At 35.9% G+C, this 27,167-nt stretch overlaps 1 protein-coding gene across 16 annotated transcripts in view; it reads right to left on the bottom strand.

Annotated features, from left to right (window-relative positions):
• BPTF (bromodomain PHD finger transcription factor) overlaps positions 1-27,167 on the bottom strand; it is a 58,827-nt gene that overhangs the window by 22,452 nt on the left and 9,208 nt on the right. For 9 of the 16 annotated variants that reach the window (XR_008579706.1, XM_054846161.1, XM_054846159.1 and 6 more), the window contains exons 2-17: positions 22,469-23,291; positions 15,079-15,302; positions 14,143-14,343; positions 13,416-13,604; positions 10,408-10,581; positions 10,110-10,285; positions 8,553-8,908; positions 8,126-8,257; positions 7,445-7,574; positions 6,531-6,666; positions 5,133-5,351; positions 2,431-4,831; positions 2,078-2,202; positions 1,703-1,831; positions 1,267-1,417; positions 384-507 (exon numbers count right to left, since the gene is read on the bottom strand). Coding sequence is in view for 15 of the 16 variants with exons in the window: in XM_054846161.1 (XP_054702136.1) it covers positions 384-507; positions 1,267-1,417; positions 1,703-1,831; positions 2,078-2,202; positions 2,431-4,831; positions 5,133-5,351; positions 6,531-6,666; positions 7,445-7,574; positions 8,126-8,257; positions 8,553-8,908; positions 10,110-10,285; positions 10,408-10,581; positions 13,416-13,604; positions 14,143-14,343; positions 15,079-15,302; positions 22,469-23,291 (5,690 nt within the window). In the remaining variant the exon portion in view is untranslated. Of the gene's footprint in view, positions 1-383; positions 508-1,266; positions 1,418-1,702; positions 1,832-2,077; positions 2,203-2,430; positions 4,832-5,132; positions 5,352-6,530; positions 6,667-7,444; positions 7,575-8,125; positions 8,258-8,552; positions 8,909-10,109; positions 10,286-10,407; positions 10,582-13,415; positions 13,605-14,142; positions 14,344-15,078; positions 15,303-22,468; positions 23,292-27,167 lie in introns of those variants that run through there. The other 7 variants (XM_054846164.1, XM_054846171.1, XM_054846169.1 and 4 more) reach the window with 4 other exon arrangements.

The following is a 27,167-nucleotide window of genomic DNA, read 5'->3' as shown; positions in this document are numbered from 1 at the left end:
GAAGAACCAACACAATTGTATTCCCAAGTCAGCTTTCCATTACATCACAAGAACACTGTTGACCTTACCTGGAGACTGGTGCTTCTCAGCCTTCTTTTAAAATAGAAACAACTGTTTTAAAGTGTTATAAATTGGGGGGGGGGGGGGGGGGGGGGGGGGGGGGGAGAAAAAAAGAAAAGAAATCCAGAACAAATCTTTGCCTTAACCCCGTTTCAAAATAATGAACATACACGCATTGCTTGATGGCTTAGTTTGTACAGGAAAGGTGGAAACTATTTGAAAATGGGCGTAAGATAGGGATAAACTTTGTTTCTCTTATTTTACTGCATGTGGACTACCAGTGCATAGTTGCTGACAGGTGGGACTACCAATAGCTCCCCCACCTGCTGGGCAGCCAATCGTTGGTGTTTTAGTTGAGCCTCCAATTGGGCCTTGAATTCCTCTGCCTTCTTCTGTTCACTAACCTTAGCCTGTTGTTCAACTGCCTGTGCCTTTTCCTTCTCCACCCTGCCAAAGACACAACCAAAAGTAAGTTATACCACCACATAAAATCCAACCATCAAACTGGATTTCATTTTATCCAGTTTTATTGCTCTTATAAGAACAAATGGCAAGACTGAAGATCACTGAAAAACTGGTCATGGCTTTAGAAGTATTTTGAAATAAACTATTGAACTTACATGCAACATCCCTTCAGGAAACTATTAATCAAAACTGGAATTTATAATTACACCTGAGACTGCAAAAACCCTATGTAATACCATTAATTTAAAGCAGTTCTTTCCAAGAGACTCAGAAATGTTGTTCCGACTCTAAACATGCAATACTGAAAATATGCATTTTATGACTTGAGTATTCTCAGGCTGAATCTACCTTTACTTTACACATTCATTTTCTTTGTATTATAGAAGTATTTAAACACCTACTGTTTAAAGTCATGACAAAAGTAGCCTAAACCCTTTCCATGCATTAGAAATAGCCTCTTAGCATACAACAGTGATGAGTTCATAAGCATGGAAAAATTAACATAATATTAATTCTAACAAATCTGTAAGATCTGCATAAATTAGTTTTGGTACCAGCAAATGGTTAGCTTTACAACTTTAAGCTTGACTACCATTATCAAAAGACACCATAGAAAAGCAAGACATACCCACATTTACCAATTGTAGCTACCAAGTTTGTGCTCTTTAGTGGGAACTTTTATTTAACATACATACACAAATTAAAACTGCTTTCTTTAAGAGATCATTTGAGGTTGTTTACCTTTCAGCAAATGCCCTGATCTCCCATAGTTCCAATTCCTCCTCTGCTACCCAACTTTCAATTATAACAGGGCCCGTTTGCTTGGGTGTTTCTGGCCTTTTTGGCCTTAGTGCACTTGATCGCAGTCCCTTCCTCTGGGGTGTTGGAGTTTCTTTAGAGAACAGTCAACACACACACATTAAGGTCAGTCATAAAACAAAATTATTAACCAAGACTTAGTGTCTCTTTCAGTCTCATTTTATAAACAGGAAGGCCCTTCAGCTTCACATAAATCACGTCAGTTTGTTAAATGCATCATTTGATTCAAATAGGTGAATGAATAGTTCACGTCAAGCTGTATTTGCTCCCTTGTTGGTCTGAATTAACAAAAAGACCCAGTTACCTTAATTTCTGTAGGAGCTTATGGGAAGGGGAAGAAAAGTATAACCAAACATACCTTTCGGAGCCTCTGGTACACCAATGGGACAAATAATTTTTCTTATACAGTACTCTGACCGAATTCCATAAGGACCAACATCTCTTCGCTTTATTATTTCTGTTGTTGTAATTTCAGTTTCAGATGTTTCTACAACAAATTAGTCCCAATACATTAATAACAGAAAACAAACAAAAGCTAAATCTCTAGTCAACCCAATACACTCCAGGTAAAGAAACAGCAACAAGTACAAACTGTTGATTAAAAAAAAAAAAAAAAAAATCAAATGCAATAGCTAACATCAAGCCTTTCTACAAATGCTTGGAATGTGTAATTCTTAAAATTAACAGCAAGAGCTTTTGCATTAAGAAACCCAGACATTTAAAGAAATAATACCTGTACGTGTAGTTCCTCCCCCAGGTGGAGCTTTTGCTGCCATATCATCCCATTTGAGACATGCCCACAATAATCGCAACATAAGGCTCACTCCAGCCAATGATTTTACTGTTTGAAGTCGGTACCTAACAACAGAGTATTAATTATATTTTAAAAATCAAAATGTATTTAAAATACCTAACCAAACCAATAGGACAAAGGTTTTCCATTCTACCTTTATTGAACACTATAGAAAATAATTGAATAATAAACAGCAAAATTTGCATGTTTGGGCACAAACATGTATATCTTTTGTAAAATTCAATTAATTTCATCAGATCCTAAACTTAGCCTTGAAAATGTAAAGTATGTACCTCCAAGTGATCCCAAAAGTTGGCCTTGGGGATGGATATGGCCAGATATCCAAGGCAGGCTTTGCATTGTAATTGAAATAGGGAACTTCTCTGATCCCTCCTTTTCTGGCCAGCTTTTTTAAATCATCATTGGGTAAAACAAATATGCTTTTTTTACTGCTTTTGGTAACAAATTTTCTGTAGGATGGTAAGGCAGTTCCAGAACGAGTTTTTTTGGGTCTTGCAAATTTCATTAACTTCACTTTGTCTTTTGTAGAATATTCTTTGCTGACAGTCATGGAAGTCACCAATGTGCCTTCTGGGGTGGTCAGGGAATCAGTTACTGTTGTTGTCACCACTGTTTTACTATGCTCTTGTACAGAAATGACATCGACACTACTGTCTGTAGTTGGAGTGGTGAGCTTAGTTACAGTAGTGGTGGTAGTTACAGTGGATATGGCACAATTTTCTGTAGATGATACCACTGTTGTTTTCTCATCATTAGAAGCTACAGTCTCTGCAACTTTAAACACAGTTTTGGATTCTGTAGACACAGTTGATGTTGTGGTAGTCACTTCAGTAATAACAGTTTTTATTTTACTTTCTCCATTAATATCTTCCATTTTGTATGTCTGTACGCCATTCTGATCAGCAAAGTCGCTACTCAAGCTAGATTCCTCACATGAGGTTACAGGCGATGGAGCAACTTTCTTATCCTCAATTACTTCAGTTTCCATAGATTCTGTTTCACTATTCAGGTTATTTTCTTTACAGACAGTGTGCGCTGGTGTGGAAGCAGTGCCAACAAAGGCAGGTCTCTCAGGAGAAAGCTGTTTTTCTTCAGTTTTCTGCACATATTTGGGAACTTCATCTGGTGGCTGAAGACTCTCTCCAGATTCAAACGCAGGTGAACCGTGCAGATGTGACTTAGGGTCCACATTATTTTTGTCCTTTGTGTCCTCTATCACGATGTCACCATTCATGAATGGTTTTACTGAAGATTCCTTAAAAGTCAATGGTTTTATTTCATGTTCTGGAATGGATTTATTAATATTATTAACTTTTGGTTCAATATCACCCCCTGCCTTAGCTTCACAGGTATCTTTAACTAAGCAGTCATCGTTTGGTAATACTTTAATGTCATTGTCTTTTCCGTTCATTTGAAATGCTGATTTTTCCAAGTCTGTCTCAGTTTCTTTATTATTCTTCTTGTCAGTAACACTGTTTAGATTTGTCTGATCAAGATACTTGTTTATGGTATTTGTCTCCACTTTCAGTTCCTGACCTTTCTTTTGACCATTAGCCTCAGTTAGTTTAGAGCTCAGTAAATCCTCATTGACTTCTACCTCATCCATGTGTTCCAGAGTTTGACTTTCAAAGTTTCTTTCAGAAATTAGCTCTGGTTTAAATGGTTCTAGATCTTTACTAACTGATTTTTCGTGAATTAAAATCTTGTTTTCAGATTTACTTTCAGCCTTTCCTGGGGCAATTTCCTCCTCCATTTCAGTTTCTCGAGAAGACGTTGGTTCAATATGGCTTTTTATCATACAATTGTTTTCTGGATCTTTGCTCTGCTGTTCAGAATTCCTTTCTGAATCTGTTTTTTCAAGGGTGGCCAGAGCATCTTTTCTACAGCTGCTTTCAGTTACCACTGGCTCTAAGTTTTCACGTTCACGCTGAGATACTCTGGTAATAGATAGTTTTTGTTTCAAAGGTTTTTCGCTTGTTTCTGAAACATCCCATTTGATTCTACCTTCAGCATTTGTTTGTTTCAAGGCATCCACAAAGGAACTCTCAGACTCTCCAAGAACCTCATGTCCTTGACACTTATCAGCAGTCATAGGTTCAGGGTTGTTTTCTTTACTCTCATTCTGAATGGAGCTTTCACCTTCAGAGGACTGAGGTGAGCCTTCATCCAGTAGCTGGCCTTCTCTTTTCGATAGCCTGGTTGTCAAAGGCAAAGAGGGTTCATCTAGCTCACCAGTTTTGGTACAAGAGATGCAGTCCTGTTCTGCATCTTCGTTTTGGGTCTTATCTGAAATAAATGTTTGATCTTGAGAAGACACGTCAAATTGGCTTCCTTCTTTTGTTTTTCTCATTTGTAGCTGATCGATGTTTTTCTGGGGGCTTACAGATCGAATGCCTGCTGTTTTAGCACTAGCCTCCAGCTTCATCCTTTCTAGACGTTGTTTTTCTTCCAGTGTAAACTGTTTTATTCGCCTCTCAAGTAGTCCATCTAATTTTGATGATTTTACTTTCCTTTTGTAGCAAGTCCTTAAATGAAATCCCTCGCTGACATTGATTATATCCAGCTTACAATGACTATCCTCATCTTTTATGGGGGATTCAATTTTCACATCATCTACATCCATAGGTTCTTCCTTGATGACTTTACCATTTTCACCATCGATTTCTTTTTCCACTGTGAAGAAGAAATAACTCTGAATCAGTAAGCTCTCCTAACAATGAATACCAAACCATATTTTTACATGAAGTACTAAGAAACAAATGGACCTTTTAGCATATTAATAGATTTCAAGAAAAAGGGAACTAAAACTTCAGACACTCCTACAAGGGATCATAAGCAATCATTTAACTGAGACACTTCAAATGTCTTGACAAAACCTGTTACACGGTTATTCAAGTTATTTCTGAGGTCCTATGCTTTTACACACGCAATTGTTGTCATGGATAGCTAGTTTTACAATAACTTAAGTTGTCACCTTTGTCTTTTGCATGATCTAAACTTTCAGAAATTGTATCAACTTCTACTTTTTCCTCACGAGACTTTTCTTCTTTCACTTGTACTTTCTCCAGGGTTTCTGAAACATCTTTGTCTTTTGCTTGAAGGTCATGAGAATCCTTTGTTTTATCTTTCTCTATTTTCACCTTAATTGGACCTTTTCGTTTATCCAAGTTGCATTTTTCATCTTCACTCTTTGCTATTAATAAATTAAATGGTTTCAATTATTCAAATTTTTTTAATATTCTGCTACATTTTAATGTCTGTTAGTTAACCTCTCAAATTATTCACGTCATTACTGAAATTCAGAAACAGAATTAAGTATACAATGGTAACATCAATATTCAGTTAAAAAATAAATAAATCTAAAAGCCCAGAGATAAAAATATTTCATTTACATTATTTTGTCAGGAGTCTATGTTCAGCTTTTCTTAAAAAACAAAACCACTCCCCACCTCCCCATTTTCCAGGAAACTAAATACCACCTTCTGAAAGCTCAGCCTATTAAGAGCATATTAATTCAGACTCTGAAAACTTACAAATAATTTTTAATAATTTTTTATTTCCATGGTTAAGCCAGAACGGACATTAGTATTCAAATGACTTTGTGCTTAACACTGTAGTGGCTATTACTTGCAATACAGAAAGCGAAATAAATCTAATTTAACAATCATGTAGACAACACTAAAAGCAGCAGCATCCATTTTGTGTTTGATCCAGTTAAAAGCAACAGGGAAAGCATTACATCAGTATGTGAGGAAAGAAATAATTTTGATATGTAATAGAGGGTGGGCTGCCATTTTCTAAATTTTAAAAGGAAACTCCAGATTAAATTAAATTTATTATAAATAAGACTCATGCGGTTCAGGATGCATTCTAAAAGTCAACTGTGCAAAATTTTTCTTTTTTAATATAAATCCTTGGAACAAATAAGCAAGAAGGTGTGTTTTGAAATTTTTAGAGAAAAATTTCTTTCCCCTTATAAAACTCTTGTTTCTGTGTAAAATTGGATAATAGTATTCTGTCAACATGGGGGGGGAAGAAGGTGTATAAACATACACCAAAATTTTAGATGTTACTTTTTGCTCATGGTTATCTACATAATTTTTATCTAACTTTAATTTAAATAAGGCTATACAAAGTTGTACAAATATTACACACAACTTCGTAACTGAAACAATTTAACGTAGCTAAAAAATGTCTGTGACAACTGAACTTTTTATATTGACAAAGATTAGTATAAAGCCACAAAAGCTTCTCTGGAACACTATTTGTAAGAAGTCTACATAAGAAATATCGCATGCAAATAATTAACTGAATAAGCAATAAAAAACAATGTGTTAGTAATTAAAAAAATGTAAGTAATGCAGACACTTACTTGGTAGCAACTTTCTGTAATTTGCATTAGTATTTCCAGGCAGTTTGGGCATAAACCTGTGGACGTGTGTTTTACTAATCCAGCTCCAGCCACCATATCCCGTCACTCTGTATTCTTCTCCTTTTTGCTTCCAAACCTGTTAAATATTTTTAAAATAGTAATTTTATGGTGCTGTTTGCTGCACTATTAATGTATACATCCATTGAAAAACCTAAGATCATTTGTTTTTTAAAAAACAAAACAAAAATGTTAACTTACAGACTTTTTCAAGTGAGTTGAAGTATTTGTGACATAATATACTATCTAAAATTAAAGATATACCTGATAAATTGATTCTATCATAGTAAAATCTAAAAACCACTTTAATTTCAAGTAACAGTGAGAATCTATTTACACAAAAGCTGAAAGATTATACCAGTTTTTGAATCAACCTGTATGTCTGTTACAACAAATAAATTTAGAGCTAAGAACCACTCCAACAGAAGTATTTAACATTTACTGTAGGAGCATATAAAGAGGTTTCTATAGTAGTTTCCATCATATAATAAAACCTTCCAAAGTAAAGGTAGCTAGGCCACTACTTTGGGGAGGGGACTCGGGATGGGAGGGGAGCACTGCACAGGGACAGACATACAGACAAGATTCCACTAACCATCTCGAACCCTTCCATTAGGAAAGGCTGCATTTTGTAGACAAACATCTGCCAACTCAGGCAGTGTCACTAAGAGCGTAATACATGTCAAATTTAGTTCAGACTGAGATTATGGGCTTGAATAGGTGGGCATGGTTGTACTCCAGTGGCAGGTAGTAAAACAATGACATTAAAACTTTAATTTTAAAATGAAAACATAAAAAGAGTAAGAAACTAACAATTTCTGTTTTCTTTTTGTTCTTCACACAGAAGAAAACCTTACCTGATGTTTGACAGGAAATGTGTATTTCACCCATGTAGCTTGCTGCATTGTTTCTTCTTCTTCTTGTTTTCTCTCTTTTTTTTTCACTTTCTCCTTTTCTTCTCTTTCTATTGCTGTCATTCTGCGTAATCTAATGCATATAGATTTAAGTACATTTAAGTACAGGATCTTGTAAGCAAATGTAAGTCATCAAACAGCAGCATATACTACCCCTTCAAATAATTTAAAATATCTGAAGTTTAGAGGAAAGCCCAGTATCAGGTTATATGTATTACTGGCAAGAGGAACGCTGCTTTTTTTGGCTATTCCAGTAAGGCAAACACAGCTGCCTGAAACTGTGTCTAACATCAGACACATTTCGCTTCTGCTTCTATGACACAATGAGACACAACAGACAGACTCCACGGAACCGAGTGTATTGAAATTTGCTCTTCTAGTCTCCCAAAGTTTTATCACTTTGAGACTGTGGTTCAGATAAAGAAAACAAACTTGCTTTGCAGGAGCAATGACACTATAGAATCGTGTCATGTATTTTCAGTGTTTCTGGTTGAGAAAAACACTTCAAGTGCTGAATGACTGACTAAATTCAAACATAATTCTTACAGGCTTCGAGGAACTAGTAATTGTAAAACAAAGTAAAGTTCTCATATTCAGAAAGATTTTGATGTTTATTTATTTTACCTAGTGTGCCCCAACGATTCCCGCCAGATTGGCAGCATGACAACTGGTTTAATTGCACATTCCAATATAGCCAGCGCTAGTGCAAATTCTCTAGGTTTGCTGCACATCTGAACAGCCTTAATCCAGTTAGACCTAAATTGGAAAAAAAATAAAAATCTGAAACATACACATGCACTAATACAGCATGCTATGTTAATAAGATTTAATGGTAGGATAATACCTCCTATATTTTAATACTTTACTCAAATGTGCAATCCTTTTAGCCATCCATCACAAAACACAAACATGTTATCTTATGTTTTAATATACTGAAACACGGTGCTTGGAAATCACTGATTTGAAAAAACAAAGACCATACCTTGTTAATACTGTTAGCAAAAATACAAGTAAAACAAGAGAACATATACATTTTCATTTATTAATTTACCTGTGGGACGCCCAGTTAGGATGAAGGAACGATGCCGGGATATTGTTTTCTAGCTGAATAATAGTTAGCCTCAAAGTAGATATGGTAAGAACTTTGGACCCATGCACAGACCCATTCCATTTGAACTCTCCAGCAGGAGTCAGACAGAATTTATGCGAGAGATGTCGTCTCTTGTCGTGGTCCTCCCTGTGCTGGTGCTTGTTCAATGCGAATGAATTAGTGGCATACTGATTATGATAAACACGATACTTCCCCTCTTGCCCTAATTTGAAATAATTGTTGATATTTCCTTTCATCACAACTTCCTTCTTTGTGTTCATTCGGGAGACTTCACCTTGAGAGTTGACCACCAGAACCTTGTGAAAGAGAGAATGATTTTGAAGATTCACTTAAGTTTCAAATATTTCTATTTAATTACTTAAGATTTAGGCTTCAACTCTACATATTTCTATATACAAAACAATAAAAATACCTTGCATCAGTTTGTAGAAGCAAATAACTGCTTATCGGATATACTAAATATATGTACTTCATCACTGATTGTATATAGACTCAGGATATTCCCAAAGACCAACTTTAACTGAGGTAGTCAAACAGGAACCCATTTTGCTGCTCCGAATTATGCCTATTGAGGGAGACAGCTTTGGGAAAATAGCTTCACTAAACCTAAGTAAGCTTTCTGTGACACCCCTCCTTCATAAATCAAAGAATTCATACATGTAGCTAAACAAACAAGTATCTTTGAAAACATGGCATGGATAACATCACTGGTCTAATTACTCATAACTGAGTTCCCAGTTTGAGAGGTTTGTGAATAAATATGCTAAATGCTAACTTACAGGGAAAACTAATTAACAAAAATAGATACACCAAACAATATACACACAACTAACTGCAATGAACTCTTAACATTCAAACACTTCTTTCTTGGAGAAACTGGGCTACTTAAATAAAAACCCAACAAACCCAAACCAAACCACCAAAGAAACAACAAACAACTTGTAGTCATACAAAAAATTTCTACCAACTGGCAGACATTTGAGAGCAATTTCAGTTTCGTCTGCACCAAGCAGTGCTACAATTTTGCAATGGTTGTCTTTAAATGACGATACTCTGCCAGATCTGTTATGAATTGGAGATGTGGCTATTACTTAGCTACTCAAACAATAATCAAACACAAACCACTGTAAAGTTGTAGTTTTGGCACACCAGTTCTGAGAGAGTTGAAGACAAAAGTGGGAAAAAATGCATAGAATTTATTTCTGGCTGTATAATAAACAATTCTCTAACTTTTATGACCAGCATGTTACAGGAAAGGAGGTGCCGTGGGTCACTGTCGCAGCACTCTGCAGATAGCAACTACGAGAGCAAAAGCAAAGGAGAGGGAAGAACAAAGCTTCCTGTGATATTACAATTTCATCATTTACTAAATTATTTTTACTACTTTTTAAAGTACCTCCATAGTCTGCCAAAATCACTTTTTTATTTTAAAAAAATACTACCAGTTATCTAAAACAGTTTTCGTATTTCTTTGAATTTTCCAAGATGTGCACAAACCTCTCTGCCTTCTTTATATAACTTATTTGCTTCATGCGCTGCAGCAGCAACCTGCTGGCTTTTCATCTGGCTCAACTTGCTATCTGGATTTCGTAATCTTGTGAGCATTCGCGTCGAACCTGGCGTGCCTTTTCCGGCGCCTGGAGAATCACTTCTTTCACCATTAGATTTCTCTCCTGCCCAGGAAAAAAGGGTTTTTAAAACAAACTTAATAATTTTAAGTTTTCTATTGCTGTATGTGAGTTATAAAGTAAAAAGAAAAGACACATAAAATGAAAGTTAGAGACACTATTATTACCTATGTCCTCTGAAGCCTGGGATCCCCTCTCTGCATTTTCAGCATCGTCGGGCGTCTTAATGGGGTCATTCTGCCCAGAGCCCAGCTCACTGCTGTTGCTGTTTTCAACATCTGAGTGTAGAGATGCAGCAGACGCACTGCTACTGTTGCTAGGAATCATTTGACCAGTTTCTTCTACAAAAGAACAACTTCATTTTTAGTTTTTCTTTTGAATTGGATCAATGCAATTTTTTCTAGTTTTAAATTTTTATTTAAAAACCAGTCAGGTGAATATCTTTTGCCGAACTGGAAAGTCTCTCCAGAATACTGTATCCATGAAAGTGCTTTTTGTTCTGTTTCAAGCAGTTTCAACTTTTACAGCTCTGAAAAACTGAAAGTCATACTTGGATGAAACATGAATATATTTTCAACACAATTTTTTCTATAGATGCACACACAGGGAACCCTCTACTGAGACTCTGTTTTGCTTTTAGAATGCAGATTTCATGAAATTTGGTCCTTCTGTAGTTTCTATGATTTTACCTCTTGATTTTTTTGTGCTTTAGCTGTTTCTCAAAGCATGCACCTTTCAGTTCCCCTACAGTTTTCCACCGAGTCTTTGATTGTGTCTTGTTTAGCACATTAATTCTGAGGAATCCCACAGACCTCAGTTCAATTGGCACAACTCTCTATCTAAACTCCTCCTCTGCAAACTTAAAATATCAACCTCTTCCTTACAATCTGATGGGTCTAGATGTTGGTTCAAGCTCAGTAAGAGAAATGGGTTCTCGGTCCTCAGCTGTCCTTGTTACTGTCTGCTTGACATTATTGCCACCTCACTTGTTGCTAAGGCATACTGCCCGAGCATGATCTTTCAACTAAAGCACCAGTGAATTGCAGCTACTGAGAAATAAATCATGCCAGCTACCAAGAAATAAATCATTCCAGCTACTGAGAAATAAATCATGCCAGCTTCCGGGTAACAACCTACCATCCCTCAAAACAGCTATGTCTTAATTTTATGCAAAAGACACACAGCTTAGCTGTTTGAAAAATACAAGATTCTTCTGTTTCTAGAATTCTTCCAAAACATCAGGGATTCTGTTGTTATTAAGGTGACAGAACAAATCCTCCTCTTTGTGAAATATTCACTCGGAGCAGAAAGAGGATTAGGTAAATATTTTGGGATTCTTAGAAGATCCCTAACCTGAATGCATCTTGATTTCTGGCTTTGCCAAGTAGGTGACCACCACTGTTTGATCCATTTCCCTTTTTACTAAGAGGAAAAATGGAACAATTTGTGGTGCCTGCTGTTGGGAGGAAAGTGGAAGCACTCAAACTAAACTCTTAATAAAATACTCATATCCAAAATGCATTTAACAAGGACAGTGACAGACATTCTCATCTAGATTGCATTTTACTCTTATTTCCCCCCTCTTTGGGGGATGCTGGTTCAGTATGTCTCCTTCCCTCTGAAATGAGTCTCAAACTTAAATTTCATAATAGGAACACAAGTATCACTATGAATATAGTAAGTTAGACTTGAGGAAAAACCCTCTCCACACGCACATTTTCCTACAAAAAAAGCCCACTAATTTAAAAATAAGATAGAAGCTTTGGAAGGAGAAAAGTACCTGTAAAAGTATAACAAAGAAATTATGATAAATATATAAGTGAATCTTTAAAATAAAATATGAACCCATAAATGTGTCTGGAACAAGAAGTTACAGGATATGTATCTTTTCCATTAAACCTCTACACAGTTATTTTAACTTTAAAATGGAATAAAAAGTACAAGAACAGGCAAAAATATTTGGTCAAATATCTAAAATGTCTGCTTTTTGTCCCGTGCACTAGGACATTGGAATAACCTCCCCAGGGAAGTGTCAGATTCCCCAATGTTGGACACTTCCAAGATGCAGCTGGACAGGGTGCTGGGCCACCTTGTCTAAACTGTGCTTCTGCCAAGAAAGGTTGGACCAGATGGTTTTTGAGGTCCCCTCCAACCTGGTATTCTATGATTCTATGACATTTTCTGTATTAAAAAAGTGTATTATGAGGCTTGCAGATTACAGATTAATCTTAACTTTCATTTTCTCCTCCTATTAACAAGTTTATTGTAAGGCTTGGATGCATTCACATTTGCGAGTTCAAGCACTGCAATCTGTATCTGAATGGAGAATTATTTCTGTAGGAGAGAAAGCATTTATTACTGCTTTTTAAAACATAACACACCGAGTATAGCTACAGCACATTAAAGTATTTTTAGATACTTATGAATTGAAAATAAAATTCTGCTAGTTTTAATAGGAATCAGATGTTTAGAATAACATTTGGTTATGTAGTAAGGCTTGTAATAGAATATAATGCTAAATGTAATAGAATATCTTTCTAAAATAGTACACTGATAATTTATGTCACACCTAATCAAGTCCCATTTATTCCTAAATAAGTTTGTTTTTTTAATTAAATAGTGTATATTACTACTTTTGAGTCACTGACATGGCAGAACAAACCACGTTAATATAAAAAAACCTCTGTGCTTATAATTCTGAAATCTGTTTAAAATTCCTAGCATGACAATTTTAATCTTGACATTTCAGTGCAATGGTTTACTCACGTGAATGAAAATACTTTGTTAGTAATTTATATAGTAAATGAGAGGTTAAAATAATAAACAAGCCAGCAGCAAATTAGAATTTGACATAAACTGATAGAATGCTAACAATCATTATGGATCACTATGGAAAAATAAAATATACAGAAAACAGAACATAAAAAGCTTAGCCATAGTCATCTTTGGAAGGCATGGAAACAAATGCTAATGTCACAAAGGACCACAAATTTCAAGCACTAGTTGCAAGAAAATTAACTTTGAAATGTTAATGACAACGTAGCAGTAAAGGATGGCACTGCAAGCAAACAGCATGAGTGATATACGCTGTGAATGGTTTTAGTGGACAAACCAGATAGAAAAACTGAACAGATTCCCCAAATTACAGAGGCATTGGTAACAGTGCCTTCTGTACCTGAGAGTTCCTGAGGGAGCTCTGATGCCACCTTCTTCTCTGCCACGTTGTTGCTATCAAGGGTTTCTGACTGACACCCCATTGCGTTCTTCCCTTCAGAGCAACTAGTCTCTCCTGCAGAAGGATTTGTGTTGCTGTCATCAGTGCTTGATGTCACAGAGTTACTTTTATCCCCAACGACTGTTGCCTCTACAGTAAAACGCACAACAAAACTTTAGGGATATTCTTTAGTATGTCTTAGGATGTTATTTGGCATCACCCATAGAAAGCAACTTCAGCAGCTTGCTTTGTCTGTTTGATAATGCTGAAAAACATCGAGCTTTCTCCTTTCCCTTTTTTTCTTTTTTTGCTATGAGATAGTGTTGTCACAGGATCAAAGCACAAACTAATTCTGATGAGGAAAACAATGTTAAAAATGATGTAATATTGCTTACTACAAACATGTTGATCACAACCTGTAAGTGCCACCTGTACCTCAAGCCGACGTATCTGCAAACTAGCTGTATTTAACTTGAAAAGTAGGAAAATTGGTGAAATTTCTTAACAAGAAAAGCAATTATAATTTACAACCACAAAGGAACTGTCAATTATCATCTATTATTTAAAAAATAATTTGGAGAATCATACAAAAAAAATTCACATTAACACTTAAAGAAATGTGAGGATCTTAACTGAAGATTCACTTTACTTAAATGAAGTTGCTTAAGCACAGTCAGAGTTTCTTTACCTTCTGTTTTCACTTTTTCTGCCTCTTGCTCAGTGGGTGTTTCCTCAGTTTTATCCTGGTCTCCAGATTCTTCCTTGCCTCTCTCAGCATCTGTCTGGTCATTATCAACATCACTTTTGGCCTTTTCTGCTTCATCGTCTGCTGTATTTTTATCCTCCACTATTTCTCCTTTTCTTGCTCTGATAATGTCCAAAATTTCATCTACAATAGAACAAATTTTGTCATCAATAAACAACAAACCACCACCTACAGAGCCACTGAGCAGAAATAATGTGACATAAATACTGCTTCTTTTCAATGAGACAAAAGATAACATCCAACTTCTTGTGACTTTTTCCCCACTTAGAAGAAAGAACTCCAAAGATTTAATTATTGATTTCTCAGAGTTATGCATTTATATAGTGATGACTTAAATCCATTTTTAAACCTGAATATCTAATCTTCATGTCTTTCCTAGAACAAAGTTCAAACCTTCACAGATTCATATTGCTATTTATTGCTCCAAGGTAGATAAATTAAGGTTGTGGGGAACTGCAGACATGTGCATTCTTCCACACTTTCCATAATACTGGAGCTGTAATATTTTTGCCACTCCAACTCCCATTGGTTTGTTAAATGTTTATGAGGAGAGAGAGAGAGAGATATAAAAAATATATTAAATAAAAGAGAGTACATCAAGAAACATTTGACAGTTAACACAGCTCCGCTCCAACAGCTGGAATGATCATAATCTGACACACCCTAAGCATATCAAGAGTCTGAATCATTCAGGACATCCTGGGTACACGAAACATAGTCCTACAAGGAGTCAGTGCTACATAGCCATGCTGGTACACCTGCATGACGCTTCTCCATCAACTTCTGTAAACTTCTTATACTAAAGTAGTATTTGATTCAAAGCGCAGCATCTATTCCCATTAAATAAAATATTGTTACCGTTTGCTGCAGAAAGGAAAGACTTGTTGTTGCCCCTTGCTTTATTAGTAAGGTCTTCTGTCACATCCATGTGCCGATGAATTTCTTCACGCATTTCTTCCAGAGTTTTGCATAGGTCAGCTTCCCAGTAATCTTTATCCAGGCATTCGATTAACTCTGCCAGCTGTATCTTTGTGCTATAGTACCAGATTTTCTTTTCTTTCTCACTTTCTGAATCTTCCTCTCTAAGAATATTATGGAAAAAAAAAATTAATTTTAAAATACCTGGATAAATGACAAAAATGAGTATCAGCCTACTATTTGTAGAGAACTATTAAATGTCAATACCTGAATGTGAATAAACAAATCACATGAGGACACTCACATGCACCCAGTTTAGTACCCAAATACTCCTTTCTCACTTCTCTCTCTTTTTTCATCCCCTCAGAAGTTCTCATGACAGCTTCCTCAGGAAAGCTTTTGAAAAGTTTCCTTAAAACTGGTTTGACAATCTGGCAACAAGGTTTATTCTCATTATATTTACTATTACTGTAACCTGTAATCTACTACTAAGTCTCAATTTGCAATGAAAAAGGGTATGGGTCCAGAATCCATAAAGGGTTTCTGACTGCATATTCAGGAAATAGCAAAGTTAGGAAATTCAAAGCATAGAATGTCACAATCATAAACTATTTTATATTACATCTCTACGGCATTCATCTGAGAGAACACCAGTAAGGGACAAAAGAATCACAACACAATCCTTTGGAAAGTTAAGGGATTTCTACATTTTTTATTTGAGGTACTCCTGACGCCACGAGCTTAGACAAAACTCCTGGAGGATGACAGTATCAAAAGCATCTCAACAGGGCCACCAGACCCAGGTGAGGTCCATAAATATCTCAGGTAGCAGGCTCTCCCAAAGTGCTGGAAAGCGTAAGGAGGACACTGTAAGCAGCTCTGAAGAAGGCTGCTTGGCTAGTTGAGTCCTGTTCAGCAGCAGCAGCCAGATTCAGGCTGGCTGTGGGCAGGACCACTCATTTCCGCAACACACCCTAGCGCTCCCAGTACTGTGAACACCCTGAACAGTGAACACCATATAGGGTGACAATGACTTATCAGCCTGGACTTCACATGTGGAAGAGGAGCTAAACTGTTGCACTGTTACAAACCTATGACTCGCTAATAATCCTAAACCAAACTGTTGATAGGAATGGAAAGCTGACCATAGTTTGAAAGATCTACTACCCCTGTAAAGTTTGTTCTGTGTTCCGCTCTGCTGGCTGCCTCCACGTGGCTTATACACTTAAGACAGTAAAAACTGGCCTCAGATATTCAGAAAGCCAAATAACCAACCACAGGGCGACTTGATCGTCATCTATCTACTGTTTTCCACATTCTATTTATGAAACAACTGTAATACAACTCAATCAGAATATTACTAAAATAAGTTAATAATGGCAATATTACTCAAAATTCAACTACTAATTTGTCACAACCATTACTATCAAAGAGACTTTTGGTTTTGATGATAAAACCTGGTATACTGCAAAGAAATACTATCATATCATTTATCTTATAAAGGCTTTTGCTCATGAAAAGCAACTAATTCTACTTCACCCATTTACTCCTCTAGGCTACCAGTAACTTTCCATTAGTTTTAATGGGTTAGCATGGTTGAGTTCGACAAGTTTTCTCAGAAAACAGCTCATTTCAGGAAGACTGCCCACTTACTACACATCAAAAAGTAACAGCTGAACATTGGCAATCATTTGACTCTATGGAATATTCTACGCCTGTAGACTTCCATGTTAAAGAAAAAATTATTATTTAAACCATGTTTCCCCTAAACCAAGAAAGTTATTTACTAACAGTAGTAGGGATGGCAGTAGCTTTTTTATTGTTTGTGAACAAAAGCTACAGAAAAGGAAGATAAAGGCAAACACCCAAAAACTAAGGTGGAAGAGGAGATGAGAATGCAAGAATACAGCTTTATACAGCAAGACAAAAGAAAAGGATGAAGCTCAAAAGGACGAGGAAAGTATGGCTTCTGAATTTTCCCTGGCAAATGTTCAATGAAAGTGGTGAGAGTGAGACACTGGCAGAGCAGCAATTGTAAGGCTGCTCTGCCCCTTACAGACGTGACTGCAGAATATAATGCTGTTGCTAAGTTTACACTTTAATTATTTCTTAACTCAACAGAAAGGGAACTTTAACCTTTCAATTTGAACCCCTAGCTCATTACACGATTATTTGCTAGATAGATATGCCATTTATACATCTTATATGACCTAGATATGCAACAATACGAACAAACGCTTTATATAGTCCCATCATTCCACGAAGCAAGGCTGTGCTAGTGCCCATTTGCCAGACAAGCAGCTCAGGCATGGAGGCTTGTACACCTTGCTTAAATTTTGATGATCATCCAAGTGTTTTCTTCTTTTCCCCACTTTTGCCCCCCCCACTTAGCAAATCTGAAACTACTACAGCTATGCTAATGCATAGGATGCGCATGTCACCTGAAAATCCCAAGAAGCATCTGTCTTTTCCTTTCCCATCAGTTCTTTGTATTCCAGTGTCACAAGGTTCCATTGGACTGAAAAGCAATTAGCCGGTACCTTCAATTTCCCTGTATAACTCAAGAAAAAGCCTCTACTAGCAGTAAAGGTATGCTGTACTACAGGCCAATAAAACCCAGAAACTGTGCAGAATGAAGACACGGACCACAAAGAGAGAGTACTCTGCAGAAGGCACCTAGACCTCATCTGTCCGTGTGTGATCGGAGTCCCACCCATTAAAGAACTGTTCAGATAATATTCTAGAAATGGGCAAGAAAGTTATCCAAGAGTATTTTATTTCCCCTTCATTTATACAGGGTTTGGAGCATAGAATTTCCCTTGAATTAAAGGCTATCACAACTTTAGTAACAGAAGTTCAGGAATTAGTTTTCTCTTGACAAAAGCACAGACAGAAAATGAAATGGCACAAGCTTGCTGTTATGCATGCTTACACAAACCTCATCTTTGGTCAGACTTCTTTTCGAGATTCAGGTGTATGCCAGTGGAAGCCTTGGAGTGCTCATTACCAACTCACTAACAGTCACAGAACTACTGCAGAAAGCATTCTTTGTGATCCATTTTGGCAAAGTTAGTTAAGCTTTAAATTAACAATTAAAAGATTTAAGCTAACTTTCCCCGAATGCCTTCTTGCATTGGCTAAAGGGACACTACTTTTACTCTTCAAAGAAAACAGAGACGCTATCATAAAAAGAAGATGGAAAGATACAAATCTATACAAGGACAGATTCCCAATGTTTTTCTCTGACAAGCCAGGCAGATTTGCCAGCTTAGTGCTGGACAGGTCTTGTTAGTCTCCAGGGGACTCAGCTGAGTCACATACATTACATGAGGCCAGCAAGGAAGAAAAGAATCACACGAATATTTCCTACCTCTTTCAGCCTCCTTCACTACTAGGATCTATTCACTGGCAGGCTTCAGAGGCAAGTTTCAAGACTGATAAAAATGACAACACAGAAGACGCTAGAAACTTCCAAGTAAAGTAATAACAAAGCAGATACACCCCTTCCTGAATTCCATGCTGATACAATTAGAAATGGAAGAATTCAGTAAATTGTTTAAAGTAATCTTATTCAAATGAAGATCCAAAGCCTTTTTAATTAATTGGAGAAAATAGAGGAGGACCCACTAAGAACAAACAGCGTAACAAATCTTGCAGGAAAAAAAGCTGAAGCTGTTTTTGACAGTAGAGGAAGATACATACAACTCAGGAATAACAATTTGCATCTTATTTTTGCTATCAAAATGAAAGCCAAGCGATGTTTCACTATCTTCTTTCATAGACATTTGACAAATCCAATGCATCTCCAATATTTCTAGAAAGATAACTTGTTGCAGTTTACTGCAAGTCAAAATCCTAAATTTCCTTATTTGTTAACTTGCAGAAATAAACTTCACAAGCAAAACAAATGCAACTAACCCAGAGACAACATGCTAAATTTGTTAACAGCTTGAAATAAACCCTCAGCCCTTTTTTTTTTTTAATCTTGTTGATATTTGCTCATGGGGATATGTGAGAAGAGACCTCCTCAGTGTCCACTTTTCCATCTTTGTAAAGCAAAAGAGGTGGAAAAGAGAAAAAAAAACTACAGTGAATGATGGGCTTAAACAAGGTTTATCGCCCATAGCAAGTGATAAGCATGGAGATAAAAGTATCAGTGAACAACAATGTCGTCTACAAAATCCTTTAAAAGATGGGAAAACAGTGATATGATGGACTTATAAGGGGAGAGGGGAGAAGTAGTAAAAATCCCTAAACCCCCCCTTGAAAAACAAAAAAATTGCAAGAATTTAGGATTTCAGTTCTCTAATCCCCCTGGGCAAGATTTCAAACCAGTGTTTGTGCAGATTATTTTTAGATCTATTAGTTTCCTCTGATGTATTTGATCACATGACATTGGTGAATACACTCTATTCATTTTAATAAAGTGGATAGGATAATATAATTTCATTAATCTCAGGTTTTAGCATTTGGCAGTTATCCTTTAAGTTATCCAAGATATCAGGTGTGGTTTGATCTTGTTCAGTATATATATGCAAAATCATTGGTTCTGCAATACAGCACGCTTACTGAATCTAAAGGACATTAAAAATTGAAAGTACAGAGTTTAATATCTATGTGAATTATTCAAGTTGTATTTCCCTGGAATTCAGTTAGGTAGTAAATATTTTTGTCCCCTTATAAAGTAGCTTTATCATAAAGTTTTAAGGCATTTATGCATACATTTAATTATATCAAAGTTCTATGAAAAGTCTAGTGGAATTGGTTGATTCTGTACATCCCATACCACAGTGGTAAAGAGTCCTGCTGCTGCAGATCTACCAGAACAACTGTCTATCTGGTTTTACTTCTGATTCCATCAGGAAGATTTGAAAAATTTTTAATCCAAACCACACACTTCAGAAAGAACTTGTTCTGGAAGCGTGCACAGGTCCATCTACACTAGCAGATGGCACGATACCTAACGGCAACAGGAAGGGTAGGAACTAGCAAGGAAAGAATCTTTCCACCTAGATCATCCGCATGAGAATATGAAAGTCAGGAAGCAATTAATGGATGAACTGCATTTCTTCTTGTCTTTGTAAACATAAAAGTACTTTTCTATTTATGCTTTGAAATATTTTAATCACTAACAAAAAAATCAGTAAAATGGAAAATCCAATAAAAATTTTCCTTTTGCTGTACTGTTTACAGTTCTCCTCTATTTTGATTTTAAATGGAATACTGATGTATTTTCGCTTTAAATAAATCCCAATTAGGATACAAAACTTACATTGATAAAACTTGATTTATGACTCCTGAAACAGATAATTTGCCCACTGAACACCTAACAGGAATGCAAATAATTTAAAAAACGCCACTACATTTAACCTTTGACGATGTCTTTTCTAGTGCAGCAACAATTACTACCAATGTACTAGACAAAAAGAACTGTGACGTGTCGATTTCAAAGGATCAAGAAACATGATTTATTTTAGTTGAAAATACATTGAAGTACGGCCTGTACCAAAACCTTCTGAACATCAAATATTCCACTTCATTGGGAAAAAGCACATTGTTTTATAAATCGTCTAGCAAAAAATAATTACCAATCTTCCTACATATTGGGGGGAAAAAAGCCTGCCTATTTAACTTAAAATTACCTCCTGAGTGAGTGAATCTCTGGATTTTTTTTTTAATGTTAATTCCCAGGCCTCTAATGGCAGTACAGTAGAGCAGTGAGACAAACCCATCTTTGGAACAACCTTTTCCCCAAAAGTTTGAAAGGAACGATGCAAAAACCATGCACAGAGGAGACAATAAGTTATTAAGGCACGGGTGACAGGAGTAAAAAGAGTATCAGTTACATGTCCTTCACAACTAGGCTTATTGTGAAAATCAAACTTTCAACTCATTTTCTGGAAACAGAAGGTAGAAATTATGTATGAGGCAATGGAAGAATTAGGATATCAACAGCTTGAGGCTGACAATCACATCCTGCTGAACCATCTGAATGATAAGCCACATACCATAGAGCATGTGACTGAGTATAAACATAGAGTATTAAAAAAAATAAAAAATGACAAAGGTATAAAAGATTCCCTGAATCTTTTAAGACATTATTTGACACTACTGAAGCATTTATAACCTAGAGAAATAAAAAATAATCAAACATGGACTCTTTTTCTTTTTTTTTTTTTTTTTTTTTTTACAAGTGTGAAGGAACAACAGTAATTAATAAGTAAAGCATCAGCTAACAATACATTAGAGAAAGGGCACTGTATTGTAAAGGACTAAAACGAGTCCTTAGAAGTGTCTTGTTTGCAAGAGGTAACACCATCAACAGGCCTCACAATCCCTTTTAAAGACACTGGCTAATATCTTAACATTCACTGTAATCTGTTCTGTATGAAATTCTGTTAAGGTGTCCAGCCGTGGATTATTTTCTCCATAATACTGAATGCAAAATTGTATTTCAAGAAATCTAGTAAAATTTATTTATTTTTCCTCAATTAACAATACCATTGATTTCACTGAAGTACATTACTCCTCAATTATGAGAGCAACTATGTAAGAACAGTCTGTTATATGAAAAAAAATTCTTAGCTATTTTCCTGTGAAAAATGTAGAAGTATTTTTATAATTTCAGATTCAACTTTTGAGGTAAAAAAACAAGGGCACAATGCCCTCACTAACAACAGTTTGATTATTATTAATGTTTTGAGACACATTAGTATCTCAAGACCAACCAGTAACAGGAAATTGTGTTAAAGTAAATCGCTTGAAGACAGCCATTTCTTGCTCTTTTGACTTTGGTTACACCTATAGAAGTGTTCACATACAACATTTCCTGCATTTCTAGTTAATAGATACGGTGAATACCTTCAAGTGCCTCAAAGTCTTAGCTTCAAAAGCAGACCATCAAACAGTACCAGTATATAACTGCCAAATATTATCTAAGCAGATGACAGCATAACAAAACTAGTGTACTATACACCACGTGATGACAAAGAGAGTTAACCTACTTTTCAGTAACTTTTACAAAGAACTGGAGAGTTCTTATTAAAATTCCCTATCTTTTCCTGACATTCATGGGTTTATATGTACATTAAAATTAGGCTGGAGGTCCTCAGGTTTTCTCCCCTTTTTATACATAGATTATGAGAATATTTATTTTGGAGAAAATGGATGGATTAATTACACAGTCTTTAGAAATCTACTTACAAAACAGCAAGCAATGGTCTTATCTAAAGAAAGAACAATTTTAAGATGGCAACAGTGACTTACAGGTTATATTAAAAATACACTCAATACAATATTATTGTTTGGAAAATACTAAATGATTACTTACATAATGATTCTTCTGTTCAGGAACCAGTATTTTCGTCTATGCCTGTCATATCCAATAGGTTCATGTCGAATGTATGGTTTATTTTTTTGGATTTCAGCAACACAGTCAGTTACTCCAGGCACCTTATGTGCTACGCAGACTTCACACTGCCATTCATCTTCTGGTACCTCTTCAAGAGGTGGTTTCACACACTCCAAATGGTATACAGCTGAACAAGTTTCACAGCAAAGCAAATCCCCAAGTTTGTGACAAACCCTACAATGATCGTCATACTGAATAACACCTTCTGACATTAACTCTTCACGTGCAATGTTTGTTGTAAGAAACTGATCCACTAAGAACTGCAGAACTTTGATTTTATTCTCTACTGGTCCATAAGGATAGTCCTCTGTCTCTTGGTAAGGAAGAACATGATGGTATTCCTTGTCACTCTCACAATATACCCGCAGAACCTCTGGCCACGTCATTCCATCTATGAAATACAAAGTGGAATTAACGCTATCTTTGAGGTCAGCAGGTCCAAAGGTAGTATTTGAAGTGTCTTCTTCACGTAAAACTGCTTTTAAAAGCACTATATGCATCTCTGCCATAAGTGTGCACTGCTCTTGACTTACCAGAGCAGCACAGAAGTCCTCAAAACGAAAAGGAGAGAGGCGTAAAACAGTGCCAAAGTTCCTTAGTACCTCATAGATGGCAATAACATTCATTATATGCTCACTAGGCACCATTAAGTCCTCTGAGGATTTAGGAAATTCCAAGGGTGGGATATCTTTTTCTTCCAATATTGGAGAACGAGGACGATGCACTCTCTGTCTTCTCCTACCTGGAATAAAAAACAACAATAAGAATTTTGCCATTCACGGGTCAGTATGTTTAAACATCTATAATCAATGACTGTGTCAAACCTTCTAAACTGTTGCAAATTTAGGAGTCACATTTTCACAGTTACATAAATGTGATAATTCAGCTAATAATCTTATACTTCAATTAACAGTATGAAAATAAAATACACAAGATATCTGAAGTTTTGCTTTAGACAGTTAGGGCAGTTGCATTTCCCATATAATATCTATCGAATCTTTAAAGTGACGTCTAGAGTTTTAATTGTTTAAATTAGCTAAAAAGAAAGACATTTCCCTCAGCCAAAATATTAATTTAGAATTTTTTCTCATTTTTATTCAGCTGACCAGTTTATTATTTCTTCTTGGAATTTTAACTTTAAACTTGAAGAATCAAGCTTCTAACAACAGATATTTTGTATTAAAACATTACAAGCTGTTCTCCTATCCAGTAATAGTATACAGGAAAGATAATTTCAAGCAGATGTTTTAGGGCATCAATTTCAACCAAATTAAAATATAAAAGAGAACCTAAATCACTTTGTCCACTGCTTTCTAACTGGAATATTTCTCCTGGATATCTACAAGCCAGAAACAAAAGTTAAATGTGATGTTTTATGGAAATGCTTCAGGAACTCCCAATTTAAATAAAAATAAAAAAATAAAACCCAAACCACCCCCATGCTTCAATAAAACAGGAGAGAGAACCACAGAAGAAGGAGGAAGAATTATGGAAAGACAAAACCTAACACAAAAAGCTAATCTAAAGAGCTGTTTCACTACCTTAAAGACACTGAGTATAATTAATTCAGTCTCAAATGCTAATTCAGATGAGATGCTACACTTTCTTCCATTAATTCCACCATCCTTGATGCCAAGCAGAAGGAAAATCAAAAGAGGGAAGTTTCTGTACATGGCACTACTAGACAGATGAAATATTTCAATTTTCTATCAAAACAACAAAAAAGTAGCCAGCTCCATGCAACTATTTTGCAGCTATAAGTTAAAGTACTAGGATGCACTCATTAAAACTACTTGTTTAAAAAAAAAAAAAAACCTGACCAAACAACCCCCCCCCCAAAAAACCTAAAGACAAACCAAACTTGATTCAAGTTTAGACAATCTCATAAACTAATCATAAAACCATCATCTTGATTTAAAACTATGAACTGAGATGAAAACGGTTTTTAGGTCCTCTGGTAAGCATACTAAGATTCTGGTCAACAACTAAATTTCATAATTATCAATTCTACACAGAGAAGTGGTTGGCAGGATGCCATTTTATTCACAGACAAAAATCCAAAGGAAAAATGAAATTGTCCATAACAGCAATTTCATATGCACACTTTGTTAAAGTGACATACATTACACATCGTGTGATCTGAGACTGAAGAGTGACACAACCAGTATTCTGGAATTCTAAGCTTCATATTAATCTCTTGATCGAATTCTGTGAATAACAGACACCTTCCCAAAATGGTTCAAAAACTAAGAGATAAAGTAAGTTCCAGTCATTTTGGATGTTACTATTAAGAGGAAATGGTTCTCTGTGGCATTTGTTCAACCCACCCTACTTTCTCCAATACTTCCATAAATAAAGGAAATAAGTCTAATGGGAAGTGGGAAAAAAAGACCTGCTAAGACAGGCAGATACCCAAAGATAGATCCTGCTGATTTTGAAAACACCATCATTAAAAGGTTAATGCATTGAAAAGGAAAAAAAAAGGTTATCAAAAAGAAAAGCTACCTTTAAGAAACATGTTGATGCATAATAGACAGTTTGCCAAACAATTCCAGAAAAAAAATAAATCAACCATTGAGCTAGTATGGCAAGACAACACCAGATACATCTCTCCCTCCCAAACTTTAAAGAATGAAATCTTATGCAACAAATTAGACACTCTGAAACAATATAGAAGATGAACTGCCAGATGTTTCCATTACAGAAGTAATGGGTCAACATCATCTGCGTATAAAAATAAATTTCCAAGTTTAGTTAAGTTTGAGTTCTGACTGTGGAAAATGAAAGAATGCTTCTATGACTGTCTTCCAATATGCTTCTGCACAAATCAGTGGAAAATGTTTAATCATGGCAAACACACAAAAACACAGGAGTTTCACAGCCAGGCACAAAGCAAGCGTTCTTACAGCAAGAAATATCTAGATTAAACCCAACTTTTCTATCACTGTGATCCAAAATCATATATGCATGAACTAGAGTTGGTTTAATTAAAAGACCCCAAAGGAAAGTACACACACACGTGCATGCTCACAGATTAAATTACTTTAGGGTCCTGAATCTTCCTTCAATATTACAGGATGGTGTAGGACCAGTCCTAGTAGGTGGTCATGCAAGAGAACAACAATGCAGAACAGATATTCTAAAATCACTAATGGTCTTCACAGAGTCCAAATATCACTGAAAGTTGGCAGAGCTATGCACTAGGATTCTTTTCAGTGTCTGCAACTGTAGCAGAAAAACATGTCTGTCACACAGTAAAGCCATAAAAGAAAGAGCCCTTCAAGAAAGCAAGCAGCAAGAATGATAACCCTGGTTTACCTAAATTAATCAGAAGTGACAAATCCCTCCCAATAGTTTCAGGCAAAAATAAACTAGAATGAAGAAACACTGCTGAAAGAAGCAAAGACTCCTTATTTCCTCACATTTGTTGAGATTTTTCTGCTCTGAGAACAAAATTACAATTGTCCTATGCATTGTTTTTATCCTTCACTGAAAAAAACCTGACTCCCCATATACTATTTTTGTTGACCTCTCTTTCACAGGAGAAACACTGGTATGTTTGTCACATCAAATTAACAGGAGAAGCAGAAAAAGAACCTTAAAACAAGGCATTCCTAATATTTTCTGAAAAAGTTAAAAAAGTTCTCCAACACTTCCTCTTACAAAGGAAGCATATTGGTACAATTAGAGGTCTAGAATAAATGTGTTATCAGGACACAAAGTATGTCACAATACCATAATAAAGAATTGTACTTTGGTGCAAGTACAATGTAACCACGTGGTTGCATTATTTACACCACTCTACATCATCTATTTGAATCAATTTACATATTTTCATGTTTGCTTCCGTATAAAGCACAGAATTTTCAAAAGTAATTGTAAACCCAATAGTTTAGACAATAAGAAAAAACATACTGCATTATAAAATGCACACTTCATTTGTCCACTAGTTGGTGTTCTGCCTCACAGTAGGCAGCACAGTTACTATATCGTACCACTCAACACTCCCAATCCATACTGTAAACCATACACCAAGAGCTTAAATCATTCCTCTTTTTGGACACCGAACTGCTTTGAACAGTTCTGCACTGAACGTAATCTGGTTCCAGAGCTAAAAAAAGGAAAGTATTCAAAGATGCAGAATATTTTAGAAAGAAATGGTACCCAGACATACTTTTCTTGAATGGCTTGGTGGCATAGTATTTCAAATTTTTCTATGTTGTTTTTCTTTTCGATTTCATTTTGTTATATTTGCTGTACCTGGGTTGAACAGAACTTGAAGTCGAGAAGAGAATCACAAAGTGTGATTTGTCAGAATTTCCAAGGAATTTGTGTTTAAATGTACTGCTGTTCAATGTATCATCTGCAATCTCAAGAAACACTCCAGACACCTTTAAAAACCAAAAAACCCAAACCACCAAACACAAGCATTCTAATCTCCAGTGAAAAAGATGGACATTCTCTGACAAGGTGCTCATAAATCTTGCGGCATTCTAAGTGGCTGTTGAACGTAAATTAAAAGTGTAGGCCAATGGAATATGATATAATGATGTCAAAGTGCTTGTCTCTGCTTTGAGCTGAAATTTTTGTATTCTACTGGTTGGGTGGATGCCCCCCT

The sequence above is a fragment of the Grus americana genome, chromosome 18 (assembly GCF_028858705.1).
Source record: "Grus americana isolate bGruAme1 chromosome 18, bGruAme1.mat, whole genome shotgun sequence".
NCBI lineage: Eukaryota > Metazoa > Chordata > Aves > Gruiformes > Gruidae > Grus > Grus americana.
Note: the sequence above shows the minus strand (reverse complement) of the source record. Positions and strands in the feature narration are given on the sequence as shown.